This window comes from Megascapheus bottae, chromosome 22, assembly GCF_031878675.1.
Source record: "Megascapheus bottae isolate mThoBot1 chromosome 22, mThoBot2.hap1, whole genome shotgun sequence".
In the NCBI taxonomy this organism is placed as follows: domain Eukaryota; kingdom Metazoa; phylum Chordata; class Mammalia; order Rodentia; family Geomyidae; genus Megascapheus; species Megascapheus bottae.
Window position 1 is genome coordinate 32,856,688 of NC_143530.1, and position 14,948 is coordinate 32,871,635.

Consider the following 14,948-nt stretch of genomic DNA (forward strand, 5'->3'; position numbering starts at 1 on the left):
GGGTTTTCTGTGGTGTCTTCTTTGCCAGTGGTGTCAGAGTTTAGCATAAGATGTGGGTAGCAAAATGATACTGGGATGTCAATGTGTCTTTAGTATTTTATTTAGAAATTATAATGTGGGTCATGTATAAAGACATGCTTGGGCTCAGTGATCAGGAGGCTGGCACATTCTCCTGCTTTTTCAGCACCAGAAATTAAGTTTGGAAGCCCTTGTTTTAGTCTCAAAAGGAAACAAATTTGCTTGTGTGTGTGTATATGTAATATATGTACATATATATACATATATGTAATGTATATACATACATATATATACTTATTTTTTGTTGGCTGTAGGGCTTGAACTCTGAGCCTGAGCACTGTCCCTGAGCTCTTCAGCTTAAGATTAGTGCTCTACCACTTAAGCCACAGGGCCACTTCTATGCTTCTATATTATATTGAATTCAGAGTGTCACTCAGGCACTTATATTAGCTTAAGCCTTTTGAAAGCAGTCCCCTCAACCCCTCCAGTACCCAAGACCTGGAGCTGGCTCTGCAAGTGTTCTACCATTGAGCACAGCCCCTGGTCTTATTTTGTTTCTGTTACCCTTTTTAGATAATCCTATTAACTTTTGCCCAAGCTGACCTGGAGCCAAGATCCTTTACATGATAGGCGTGTCCCATTACACCCCACTTTCACACTTTTTCATGTCATGTGATTTTTGAGTACCTTGACTGTGCTTCTAACTCCCTGGGCAAGACTGTGCATAAATGATAAAAAAAATACCCATCGTAAGCAGGGTGTTTCATTCTAGATTGTGTTTCTGTTAATGCAACTAGGGACAAAATAGGAGTTTGGGTAGGCACATCACAGCACTGACTCATTAGGCTTGTCTACTGAGACCATAGGTCTTCTCATCAGTGCTAAAGATCTTAACTACTATAAAGATTAGTGCTTGATGACACATAATTGCAACTGCTTTGATATAATCTGAAGTTCCTGTATAGTCGTAAACCATAATCTGTAATTACTGTAGTATATCATAACAAATTCACAGCTTAAATAGTGAAGATGTGATTCATCTACACATAGTTTAGTAGTATGTACTGTGGTTTCATGCCCTAGAGAATCAGATGGTTTAAGACAAGGTCTTGTTATGTTGTCTGGCTGGCCTTGAATTCCTGAGCTCAAGTGATCTTCCTGCTTCAACCTCACAAGTAGCTAAAACTTACAGGTATATACTTTCATGCCCAGCTTGAATATTAATATTGCGTATGGTCCTGGAGGTCAAGCCCAGGGCCTTTTATATAGTGGGTAAGTGGGTGAGTGTTTCACTTACCCAGACATCAACATGGATGGAACCTAGGACTTAACTCACTAGGCATGGGCTCTACCACCCAGGAACCCCATCTACATTTTACATGTGTGTGCGAGGCAGACTGTACTGAGTAAATGAGCATGTGGGGGGAAAAAGAAATCAGTTGTAGTTGCAACAGAGTTCTGTGGTGATGCCAGCACCCATGGGTGGGTGGGGATAGTCTCAAGTGGTACATCTCCACCCATGTGTAGTGTCTTTACCTTTCTACTTGTTGCGTCAATCATTGCTAGTGTGTTCGGCCAAGAGGAAGTGAATATAAAAATTTGGGTTTTATTTTGTGTGGTAAAGGCCTGTTCTCTGTAGTGCTCACAAGAAATGGTGGACCCTTTCGGAGTGGCCTATTAGAGGGCCTTCGGTCACTGGGAGCATGGAGCACTGTGACTCGTCCTCTTCTGTTCTTGGCTCCTGAGGTGACATTATATATACATATATATACGTGTGTGTGTGTGTGTGTGTGTATATATTACACAATAAATTCCTTCTCATTCTCCTTTTCTTCTTCCAGATAGTTTCCCTTCTACATCCATATATTTTTTTTTAAGTCTAGATTTTGGATAAGAGAGAAAAACAATGGCTTTCTGATTTTTTTTTTCCATGGGCTTCCCTCAGGGCCTGGGGACTGTCCCTGAGCTCTTTTGAGTCACAGCTCCACTTTAGTTTTCTGGTTGTTAATTGGAGATAAAAGTATCATGGACTTTCCTGCCTGGCTGGCTTTGAACCGTGATCCTCAGGTCTTAGTTTCCTGAGTAGCTAGGATTACAGGCTTGAGCCACCAGCACCCAGCTTTTATCTTTCCTAAGTAAGCTTGGGCCCCGATTTATACACCAGCCAACTGTGTACCAGGGTTCCTTTTCCTATAGTGCCTCACCAATATATTACCTTTCATCTGTTAGAATACCAGCCATTCTGACAGGCCAGTGATGAGATCTCATTTGTTTGTATCTCCTTGATTGGAGATAGAGATGGTAGAGACTGCTTCAGTTATCTGTTGGCTTCTTTGAGAAATATCTTGCCAGATACCTTACAAATTTCTAGTTGTTTGCTTTGTTTTCTTGCTGTTGATTTTCTTGAGCTCCTTCTGCACTTTTTATGTTAACCCATTAGTGTGTGGCTTGCAAATATTCCCTCCAAATCTACAGATGATTTCTGCACGTGGTTAATTACTCCCTTTGCTGTATAGAAGATGTGTAGTTTAATAAGAGTCCCATTTGTCAAAGTTTTATTGTCTGCAGACAACAGAAGTTGTGTCCAATTGAAAATTTATTTCCTGATTGACGACAGTATTGTATACTTCTCTCCCACCCCACTCCCCCAAGTTTTCCTCAAGTGATTTCACAGTAGTAGCCTTTTTTAAGTCTTTGGTTCAACTGCACTTGAGCCAGTGGGATTATTCTGTGTGTGGCTATCAAGTATGACCAACACTTAATTATTGAAAAGAATGCTTTTCCCATGCATTTTATTGATAACTTTTGTTAGAAATCATTTGACTGTAGATAACTGGATTCATTTCTGGTCTTTTTGTTTTTTCTCCCTCTTTTCTCTTGATTGGTTGTTATGCCTTTTTCTGCCAATAGCATGCTGTTTTAGTTACTGAAGCTTCTCAATATAGTTTAAAAAAAATCAGATTCTATGATAGCTCTACATTCATTCATGATTACCTTGGCTCATTGAAAGGTTTTTTTGAATTTTAGGAGTGCTTCTTTGGGGGGAGGGAAGGAGTAGTAGGTCATGGGGCTTGAACTTGAGACCTGGGAGCTGTCCCTGAGTTCTAGTTTTCTAATGGTTAATTAGAGAAAAGTCTCACTTTTCTGCCCAGACTGTCTAAGCACTGTAATCCTCAGATTTTAGCCTCCTAAGTAGCTAGAATTACAAGCGAAAATAAAGCAAGACCTCATCTCAAAAAGCCAACAGCAGGGCCGGGAGTTTGGCCTAGTGGAAGAGTGCTTGCCTAGCATGCGCAAAGACTTGGGTTCGATTCCTCGGTACAACATGCATAGAAAAGTGGTGCTGAGCTTCAAGTGGTAGAGTTTTACCTTGAGAAAATCCAAGGACAGTGCTCAGGCCCTGAGCTCACGCCCAGGACTGGCAAAAAAAAAAAAAAATGCCAACAGGAGAGGGTCTCCTGTAGTCCTGTAGCCCTAGCTACATGGAGGCTGAGATCTCTGGATTTTTGTCTGGAAATCCAGCCCTGGCAGACAAATCTGAGTCTTATCTCCACTTAACTAGCAGAAAGCCACAAGTGGACACGTGGTTTGAGTGGTGCAGGGCCAGCCTTAAGCTAAAAAAGCCAAGTGAGAGCATGAGGCCCTAAGTTCAAGCCCTAATACTAGCACAAAAACAACAAAACTGTCCAAATTTGGAATCAGTGATGGTGTTCTTTAGTAGCTAGGTGATAAATCCTGGCATGTCTGTACAACAGTATCATTCAGTGCCACAGAACTGAGCCATCAAGCTGAGACAGACATGAAGGAATTTTGAATACACACTGCCAAGAGAAAAGATGTTATAACTCCAATGACATGAAGATATTAAATATAGACAGCCAGGTGTTAGTGGCTTATACCCATAATCCTTGGCTACTCAGGAGGCTGAGATCTGAGGATCATGGTTCGAAGTCAAGCTGGGCAAGAAAGTGTGAGACTCTTATCTCCAATTAAGCAGCTAAAAGACTGGAAATGGAGCTGTGGCTCACAGTGATAAAGTGCTAGCCTAGAGCAAGACAGCTTAGGGATAGTGCCCAGATCCTGAGCTCAAGCCTCAACCTGTGTAAGGAAGTAAATAGGAGATAGATAGATGGATGGATAGATAGACAGATTGACAGAATGTGGTAAGAAGATGAATGGGATTGCTGGAGGGTCTGAGGATGTAGGGGAAGGAAGAGATGAAAGACAATGAAACTTCTCCATGGTAGTGGCCTGAGGTACAAGTTATTATCTATGTGATCAAGACCTATATGAACGTTATAAGACACAGTGGACCCTAATGTGGTGTATACTGCATTGACACTACTTCAGTCACCACAAATGTGGCCCATTAATGTGCGATGTTTGAATGGGGATCACTGGGAAGGGAGGTTCAGGGCAGGTAGGACTGCAGTACCTTATAAGACTTCAGGGGCCAGGAGTTTGGCCTACTGGTAGAGTGCTTGCCTAGCATGCACAAAGACCTAGATTTGATTCCTCGGTACCACATACATAGAAAAAGTCAGAACTGGTGCTGTGGCTCAAATGGTAGAGCACTAGCCTTGAGGAAAGCCCAAGGACAGTGCTCAGGCCCTGAGTTTAGTCCCCAGGATTGGCAAAAAAAAAAAAATGACAAAGAGTATGAAGTTTTCAAATACAAAGAAAGCACACTAGTTAACTGTGTTTATTTAAATAATCAGTTCTGAGAGATTTTATTAGCTTTGAAACTGTACAAGTACACATTACATCACTGATAGATCACTTATTACATATGAGCAGTTTCCAACATAAAGAATCTGAACAGTGGAACCTTCTATACAAAAATATATCCTAGGATTCTAATTCTATAATGTGACATTGGATAATGCCCACGTGGTCATACCAGGTATATTTGCATTTGGTAAGTCATAACATCAGGATTGCTACAGTGGTTAACATTCATTATCCCTTAAAAAAATATACAGTACTAATATCCAGTCCATAGAGTGGCAGGTTTAAATACAATAGTCCTGAGTTTAAGATGTCTATTTTAATGATCAGTTTAGGAATCAAACTAAGAAAATTAATGAGCTATGTGGCCCTGTGGAGCAAAAGAAGGTCAGAGCTGAACCTGTGAGCTGTGGCAGCAGGTGGTGGCTTAGGCACAGGCTGGCACATTTTGTCTGCTGGGAACATGAAGCAAAGTCTTTGGAAAGTAAAATGAACAAGCATCAAACACAGTATCTAAACTTTCTTCACCGGTGGTCAACAGGTAGACATAGTTAATGTGGAAGGTAAGTGATCAAACTGTTGCTTTGACAGTCACGAAGGAATTATAGTGTCAAGATCGAACAATACACTCCACTAAACTAGGTGGCATCATTTGGGTACTCTCTTTATATATACGTAAAAGGTTAATTTGTTCCTGAGAAAGACGGTTCTGCTCAACAATGGAATCGTCACCGATCTCATAGTCTCACAGTAGAAAAACAATTGATAACTAGAATCTTTCTGTCATTACCAAAGAGAGCTAAGTGCTGAATAAGACCCATACCGCCAACCTAGAGCCTGCCTCAGGGCTATGAAAATGCAAACCAGAAACCATCTCCGCTGATCTGCCAAGCAACAAAAACAGTGAACAGTTGAGGCCAATGCACAACAAATGAAGACCAAACACTAGACATATTCGTTTGCTAGAGGCATTCAAAAAGAAACGCCTTAGGATCTATTGATTTGTATATCAAATACTTGATACTTTGGCAAATAGTTTATTCAATACTTTGTAAAGTCCTACCCATATCTGAGCACTGTGGCGTGGATGCTGACAGGGTGCATTGTGCTTAGATGTTGGCTCTTGGACGTGCCCACGAGTGTACCTTTTTTTCAGAACTCAGTAACAATAGACATCTGTAGAGAATTCCCAGGGTCAGGGGACTTGCGCGCGCACTCTGGAGCAACAGGGGGCTTCCTGGCACGGGTTCTAGCGGTGGCCTCCGTACTTGGCCACCCAGTCTGTCCTCCCGTGCACCGAAGGCACGGGCTGTGTGCGGTTCACTAGGTTTAGGTTTTTTGCTGGAGGATTGTAGGTGGCTCCTGAAAACTGGTTCCGACCAGATTTTGTGCTCCAAGTATATTCTGAAAGAAATCAGAACCAGAAATTAGAATCTTCTTCATCCCACTGTTAAACTCAAAGCAGTGCATCCTCACTTTAAGGTGAAAGTTTGAACTTCTCTTAATAACAGTTTCTGTTTTCATTGTTGGGCTTTTTGTTTGTTTTGATGTGGTCCTGGGGCTTGAACTCAGGGCCTGGGACCTGTCCTTGAGCTTTGCTGCTCAAGGCTAACCTTCTATTACTTGAGCCACAGCTCCACTTCTGGTTTCTGGGTGGTTAATTGGAAATAGGAGTTTCAGACTTACCTGCCTGGGCTGGTACTGCATCATGACCTTCACCTCTCAGTCTCCTGAATAACTAGGATTATAGGCCTGAGTCACCAGTGCTCCATTTTTGAGTCAGGGTCAGCCCCTTACCATGTAGCCCAGGCTGGTCCTTCTGCCTCAGCTTCTTGAGTGCTCATAAAGAGCATGCTCCCCCTTGTCCACTACCCAACTAAAGCTTTTAGTTGTTGTTAATATTAAAAGCATAAATTCTAGTGGAGTATTACGTTGCCATCAGTAGAACGTTACCAATTCTTATTTAGATAGATAACCTAGAATGAGATAACCAAGACATAATCTTGGTTTGTGGTCAATGAGCAACTCATGGCAGTAGGACTTTGTAATGTCTTAGTGTGTTCACATTATTGCTACAGAAAATGTGTTTGAATTGTGAGTTTTGTAAAATGTTGGTGCTCATTCATACAAGGCCCTGTAACATTTAATAGTGAAAATGTGATTTCATGGTTTCTATACATAAGTGTTCTTTTCATCTCTCTGTCTCCCTATCTTTCTCTCTCCCCCTTCTCTTTCCCTCTCATTTTCAGTGCTGAAGGACGGAACCCATTGTCTCACACCTCTCACACCTAAAATTTACCTCTGAGTACACTCCCTCTCTAGAAACTTGGTTTAATTAGAGAAAAATTTGGAGTGATAAAATAACACCCTTAAAATAACTTGTAACTTATTTCTAAGGGTCCTTAATATGACTGCTTAAAATTTTGTGCTCTCCAACTTGTTCAACAATTGTTATCTGAACGATTAGTAAGCTAAAATTGCTTATACATCTCAAATGACAAAGCTGTAAACCATTTTACAGGGAATCTGTGTCTTCTCTGCTGTGTGTCCCAGCTACTCTATCTGCTGTTTGGGTTGGGGTTTCCATTTCTTCTCACATTGTGAAGGAATGACTACTGTTGTTCTAATACATTGCTGACTCCAGCTCATCCTGAGCAAAGCTGAAGTGCAAAGGTCAGACCATTGCCCGGGCTGCTGGTTGGAATGAGAGGCCGAGCACGCTCTCTCTTTAATGGTCTACCAGGATATTTCATGCCACTCTACTGGCCTGAAAGGTCTCAAAGTTAAAGCCACTATGGGAAAGCTGCACTGGAGTGGCCGAGTAGTGGGCAAGAAGAGCCAGATAAAACACCTTATCTCCAGGACAACCCTTCAGCTGTAACTCTCAGAAAGGAGACACACCATCTCGTTAGCCAGCTCATAAGAGGGCCACAGGTCAGACAGCACAGTGGGGAAGCAGGGAGCCCAAGAGAGCCAGAGAAGAGGGAGGGAGGCAGGTAAATCCAGGAAAGGGAAAGGGAACCAAGGTCACAGGCTGAGAGCTGAGGCTCTGGAAGTAAGAAGTGGGGAGTTTGGAGAGCAGCGAAAAGAGAAGCTTTTTAAGTCAACTTCCAACTGTACTAAAGGAAAGCGTGCCCGGGCCGCTACTGTTAAGAACTCCTTAGGATTTCCTTTGCCAAGAAAGTGGGGATGATGAGATATAGGATTCCTTTTCTAGCACCGATGGGATTTTTCGGATGTGGGCATGTTTGGGGAAGAACTTATGAGCAGACAAGGGAACTTGGACTTGTTGGCTGGCAGCAAGTGAGTCTCCTCTTGGCCTCTGAGATCAGGCAGGCAGCCTATAATGCTTGTTGTGCACCTACTGTAGAAACCCATGTCCTGTCAAGGGCATCTGACTGTTTAAAGAAACTGTGTGGCAAAGGAGGTATGTAGGAGCCTGTAAATGCTGAGCCATGAGGTCTAATAAAGAGAATTGGAGATAGGGAAGGGGGGAAAACCAAGACGGGGAGTGGGTGGTGGGTGGGGGGGAGGGTAATGGGTACCAAGACATGTGAAAGGGTATCAATGTATGTGAATTAATGCGCCTTCTATCTGGCAAATATCATGTAACCCTTTTATTAATTACAATAAAAAATATTTAAAAAAAAAGAGAATTGGAATGCCATTCTCTAACTCACAGAAAGCTGGGAGGAGCCTGAGGAAGTTCAATTGCTTTTAGCATTACAGAGACCCAAGATTTCTGCCCTAAATGTGAGTTCATCAAAATCCAAACTTCCTTAGGCCTCGGAATCAGATGAAGGCCTAAACAAATTGTGGTTGCTTGCTAAACAAATTGCGGTTCCTGAGATAAGGAAGTCACTCATCCTAAGATAGTTTCATTTGCTTGGAACTTCAAAGAAATTGCTAACTTAGCTTCTGCACTTACTCACCTGTCTGATCATCAATAAAGACCCTGTTAATGGGACCTTGGGCAATCTGTTGCTGACAAAAAGGCACAAGCTCTCTGGTGCCCCAAAAACCAGCTCCACTGTCCAATTCCCATCACTGCGGGATAAGGTGTTCCCAGTGGTTTACAACAGAGGTATGGATTTTATCAATGCTGCTGTGATATAAAACTTGAGTAGCATGAGAATCACCATGAAGAATTAAAGGAGCTGCATGCAGGCAGAGTGCAGAGACCAGGCCTGGGGCTTTTCTGGGGGACTATATACAAGGGAATCCCCTCCTCACCCTCCTCCCTGCTACATTTAAAGCAGAGGACAAGGAGAGTTAGGGAGTGTGGGAGACAAGATTTCATGGGAAAGGAAAAAGATATTTGTTTGATATTTGTCTTTGGAGGAGGAGGTCAGAGAGGGATACTAGGAGTGGAGAGGAAATAGCTGAGTAAACATGATAATGACCTGATTTTATTTCTTGTGGGAAACTGTCACCCAAATGGGAGGCCCGGAAAGTAAACATATCTCTTACACAACAGGGTTTTCCTAACAGCTGATTTTCATGGACCACTTGGGAGTGAGTCAATATTTACTTCTTTTTTTTATTTTACCTTTCCGCCTATCACCATCAGTAGGAAAATCTGACAAGCAGAGTAAATGAAGAGATGAAAAGTTAGGAGAAAGCATTTACTTAAAAAATGCAAATAGGAATGTGCACAGCAATTCCACAGAATTATCAAGATATACAGTCCTCCAATCGCTTACAAAAAGATCTCCATTTCTAAGCAGGAACCTACATAATACTTCAAACATGATTCAAAATACTTCAAAACATGTTTTTATATTAAATTAGTGGCTGTAAAGTCATGGAGATGGGCTCACTGTAAGGCTGGCTAGAAATACTGAGGGCTTCACTGCTACATACAAAATGATTGCTTATTCAGGCAGCTTTGATTTCAGCAGGGAGTATAGCAGCCTTTACTGACCAGGTGAATGAGCTTACAGTTTCCTATCATAAAGAATATTACACTTGGACTGTGCTTGCTTGCTTTTAATGCTGCCATATGATACATTTTATATATCATATTGTAAAGGTGATGTACAGAGGTTACAGTTACATAAGCTGGATAGTAAGTCATTTCTTTTTGAACAATGTCACCCCTCCCTCATTTTCGCTCATTTTTTTCCCTTCTCCTACTCCAACAAGTACATGTATAGTACATTTCCAACAGTGTCTAGTGAATATCACTGCTGAATTGCTTCATTCTTTGTCCTACCATTTCTGTGCTTCCCCCATTCTAATCCCAAGTTTTCATAGAGCATTCTGGTTAGGACAGAATGTATTATTACTTTGGAGGTCAGTGTGTAAATTGAACAATTAAGTACCTTTACCATAAACTTCTAACTCTCCGCCCTAAATGATTATTTTTGGCTGCTATTTAAATATCAAAAAAATAACCTAGAGAACATCCCTACTCAAATTTGGGAGGTCAAGATGCAGAATCAGCACTCAAAAGTGGTTTTTTGTTGTTCTTGTTTTCTTTTTGATATAGTCCTAGGGCTTGAACTCAAGGCCTAGGTACTATCCTTGAGCTTTTTTGCTCAAGTGGTAGAATCCTCGCCTTGCTCAAGGCTCCACTTGTAGCTTTTTACTCTTTAATTATGGATAAGAGTTCACTAATTTTCCCTGCTCAGGTTGGCTTTGAACCACAATACTCAGATCTCAGTCTCCTGAGTAGCTAGGATTACAGGCATGAGCCACCAGCACATGAATTAGCAGCTCAACTTTTAGGAGTGTATTGCCGCTGGTGGCTGCCATGTCTGCACAAGGGCAGGGCTAGGTGACTTTGAGCAGCCACCTGAGAGGGGACAGGGACGAACCTTCTCACGGCCTACCACTTGCTACACACAAAGGCCAGGTGGGACTTGGCTACTGGTAAGGCCTGGACTCTAAAATGGAACTGGAAAGAAGCTACAAGCTAACTTAGACATCAATCAATCGTCTATATTTTACCAATCTTTTCCTTTGTGCTAGGTGCAGGGCAGAGATATCTAAAAAACAAAACCAAAAAAACCCCCGCCCCGTCTCACTGCATCGCCAGATGCTGCCTTTGTAAGTGGACGAGCCCAGGGTCCAGCTGCGCTGGCTGCAGCCCTAGGGAAGTATCTTGATGTCCACCTTGCTGTGAAGGTGATCCCAAAACTGAACCACACAATCCACTGAACCCTTCACTAGTGGCAGCTCTTCCAAAAAAAAAAACAAAACATTTCTGGAAGAAAATCTAGACGTTTTGATTTAAAAAAAAGAATCCACCCAAGTAGAAGTATGTTAATAAGGAAAGACAGTGAAAGGTCATGGGGTTGGAGGCATGGCTCAGGTGGTAGAGCATCAGCCAGTGAGCGAGTTCGAGTCCCAGTCTAGGACCAAAAAACACAAAAGTCTTCGTTCAGGGAAAGTGGGAAGGAAAGAGCTTCTGCCTCTCTGCTCAGAACCCGAATCTGAAATTGCTCTTACCTGGAGCTGTTGCACCCAGAGGTGCTAAGTGGATCCTCTGGCCAGCTGAGCCCACTTCTTTTTTGAGAAAGGAAGGCATATATCCTGACTGTTTGTAGGTAGTGTAACTTCCAAGATTTCCTAATGATGTATCATAAAGTTCCACAGTCAGAAGGTGAATCATTCCACAAGTGTCTACTACCCGTTACTTCTAAAAAACCTACGAATGTTCCAAGCACTGGGCTGGGTTTGTTGCAGGTGCTGCTACTCAGTCCCTAGAACCCCCAGTCCGAGGCACATCATTATACACATGTGTAGTTCTGCAAGGCCCATGGACTGGCGTAAGTTCCCACAATGCCAGCTGTTAATGTGTGGTGTTCTGTATGGCTCTCCTCATTTTGTGGAACTGTTACAGGTGGATTTTATCATCATTTGTCATTATTATTATTGTTGTGGGGTTGTTATAGGGACTGAGGGAGATGTAGGCAAAGCACTTGGCAAAGATTCTAGCATTTTGGCGCATGTCATCATCCTCACCCTCATCACCGTTACAATCCCACCACTACCGTTACCACTGTTAACTAATGATGGACCTGAGGAGGAGCAGAAGGGGGAATCTGAAGGCAGGAGGATACTTCTTTGTGGATATGAGAGGGGAAGAGGGTTGGAACCAAGCCAGTTGCAGTGAGGTGGAGAAGGGAATTGAGTGGGTTTTCAGGGCGGGACTCATCAGGAAAGAGGAATGTAAACTCCCAAGTTTACGCGTAGGTGACTGGATTATTTAAGGATGGGAGGAGATCCGATGTTGGGGAAACACATGGAGCCAGAGGATGTTATGAGAGTGAGGGGAGAGGCTGGCTTGGAGACAGTGATCAGAGCTGTAGCCCTGGAGCAGTGGATGCAGAGGGTTTGTGGACTGCAGAGATTCAGAATAGATCCCCTGGGGATGAGAGCATTAAGGGCACAGCAGGAAGAGGACCTGGTGGAGGAGAGGGACGGAGTTCTGGGAGGTAGGAAGAGCAAGTATGGAGATGCAAGCACGAGCAAGGTGAAGAAGGAAGGAATGGCAAAGGAGGCAGGGAGGAGATGGGCCAGCACCATCTGAGGATGTGAGTCGCTTCAGTGGCCTGAGGCAAGCTGGGGACACACAGCAGAAGTGGAAGAGCAAGCCAGGAGCCTCACTGTGTCAAGTAGGTTTGCTCAGCTCTGATCACTCTGGGGGTCAGTCAACTAGCAGATATGAAGTGTAGTGTTTACCCACTGGATAATTCATTTGTTCATGTGCCTGCATGCTTGCCTCTGGGTCTCTGATGTTTCTGTCAGCTGGTAAAGCAGCAAGTGTCAACGAGCAGTATTACCTAGCAGATCCTTCAGGATTTCACTCAGGGAGCCAATGGCTCTGTGTGATTTCACTGAACTCCATACAAGTACCTTCTCACCTCCAGTATCCATTTTCTTTTACCTTTTTTTTCTCTTGGCACTGGTACCAAATTCAGTGACTCTCACTTGGCTTGCTTGCTCAGTTGGCACTCTTTTACCACTTAAGCCACATCTCTGGTCTAGCTTTTTGCTGGTTCACCGAAGATAAGAGCCTCTATGGACTTTTCTGTCCAGGCTGGCTTCAAACCTCAACCCTCAGATCTTGGCCTCATTACTAGCTAATGCTGGATTATAGGTATGTGCCACTGGCATCAGCCTCTAGTGTTCATTTTCAAGCACTAATGCAGCTTCCCATTCAGAAGACTTTTGGAAAGGAAGCTCAAAGCTTTGGTGGCATTTACTAACAGCTTCGGGAGCCTTCTGTTCACACCCTGTTCTCAGCACTAATACTTGATGAATTTCTTGGACATAGTTCTGCGGTGATGCCAAAGGAAATGCCATGTTCCTTTTTATAAAAAGAGGTGATACTGGCTTCAAACACCTTGTTAAAATAACTAGTAAGTAAACAGTAGCCCCTCTGAACATCACCTTTATAATAGCAATTTTTAAAAAAAGGAAAGAACCCTAATGAGTAACAAAATGGGGACATGCACTCAGCATGATGAGGAAAGATGATGCTAAGAAAAATTAAGTCTCCTTAAATTGTTCTAGCTTATGATCTGCAGATTTGCAGACTGGAAATCCACAGTTGGCATTACTGAAACCAGTGACATCAAATTCCTACGAAATCCACCATGTAAATAATTGTTAATGTCTAAGAAGTGAGTTTCAGAATTTAAAAAAAAAATCCAGGAATATTGATTGTAAAACTTAAAAAAATTCTTGTAATTCTTTTCAAATTGCCGTAATTTTCTTTTCTTTTTTCTTTTTTGGGTAGGGGTAGGGAAGAGTCTCACGATATTGATTAGACTGGCCTCCAATCTATGTAATCCTTTTGCTGTTACATCTAGAGAGATGGGATTCCAGATTTGTACCAACATGCTCAGCAAAGAAGATCCATGTTCTTGATGACATGGAATGGTTCTTTCTGCTAGTTCTGATCTGAAGTAGTCAGAGGGGATTAGGAGCAAAGGTTGAGAAGGAAACTAGACAGGGAAGTCAAAGACAAGTGACAGCATTCACAATGCCCAGAAATTACCTTGTGGTTCCTCTAACTTTTCAGGAAAACTTTCATTGCATGAGAGTTTTTCAATTGGTTTAATTATACTTTCTTCTAAGAAGGCAGGTAGAAAGAAGGAATGGTAGAAGGAGAATGTTACAGGAAAAGAGGGGAAAATGAGTTAGATGATACATGAAACATTCTAGGAAGAAAAGAACTCGTACAATGAGAAAATAATTCTCATGTACTGTCATAGCCCTCACTTAAACAACTGTGAAATGCCAAGATTCAAAGATGTGCTGCTGTCATTTGAATAGATCTCTTGTTCTGTAAACGCTATTTTTAAATAATGGAGACAAAGACAAGTAAGTTACAGGGCTGCAGTATATGATACCTCAACCCATTAAATGGATAATGACTTTGAAAAACTTGGACGAAGTCCAAGTATCTTGATGTCACATCAGAATAGCCCCGTAGACTGTCACCTGCTATGACTGTGATCGACAAATTTATTTGATCCAATACCAACACTCTACAGAAAATAACTCTGTACACCTTTCCCCCTCCCAGTTTTGATATAAGTCTAACAAGTTGTAACAGACGCTATTTCTGGTATATTAGCCTGATAAATATTTAAGAACACAATGCTTATATCTCTCCTTTAAATAGAACCAGTGGAATGGAAATCCCACAGTGATTATATACCCACCAACATGATGTCAAATACATGAGCAGTTCGACTTTTACATGTGTAAAGTCTCAACATTAATTTCCCTTCCCCCTAAAAATATTTCCATTTATACCAGATTTTATCTCAATATGATTTTAGGATTAAAAAATCTGAATTTTTCACTCAAAAATATGTATACATTTTTAAAAGTTAAATTCCTAAAAAAATCAAGATTCTTTTCTGGATTAAACTACGTATAAATTATAATGACTCATATTCATAGAGGGAGATATCTTTATTCTAACTTTTTTCTAATTTTGTATCTTTATTCTAATTTTTGTCTATTCAAATTTTGATTCACACACACTGGGAACATACCTTTCCTTGTTTTTAAGCAGACAGAGCAGGTTTATTTGAAATAAAAAACAGTGAAACAGCAGAGAGGGACTTACAGAGCTGAAAGTACAGAACACCTCTTAAAGAGAAAGATTTGATCTAGTAGTCTATGTGTTAACAAATGAGTATTTGTTGAGCAAGAACCCATGAGGATTAGAGTTAAGT

At 41.8% G+C, this 14,948-nt stretch overlaps 1 protein-coding gene across 5 annotated transcripts in view; it reads right to left on the bottom strand.

Moving 5' to 3' along the window:
* Nucleotides 1–4,710: 4,710 nt before the first annotated feature.
* The window catches only part of Mak (male germ cell associated kinase), a 38,580-nt gene continuing 28,342 nt past the window's right edge, over nucleotides 4,711–14,948 (bottom strand). For 4 of the 5 annotated variants that reach the window (XM_090356473.1, XM_090356474.1, XM_090356472.1 and 1 more), the window contains 2 exons: nucleotides 11,200–11,319; nucleotides 4,711–6,150 (listed from right to left, as the gene is read on the bottom strand). In XM_090356473.1, coding sequence (XP_090212599.1) covers nucleotides 5,996–6,150; nucleotides 11,200–11,319 — 275 coding nt within the window. In that variant the 3' untranslated portion in view covers nucleotides 4,711–5,995. The remainder of the gene's footprint in view (nucleotides 6,151–11,199; nucleotides 11,320–14,948) is intronic. The other variant, XM_090356475.1, reaches the window with a different exon arrangement.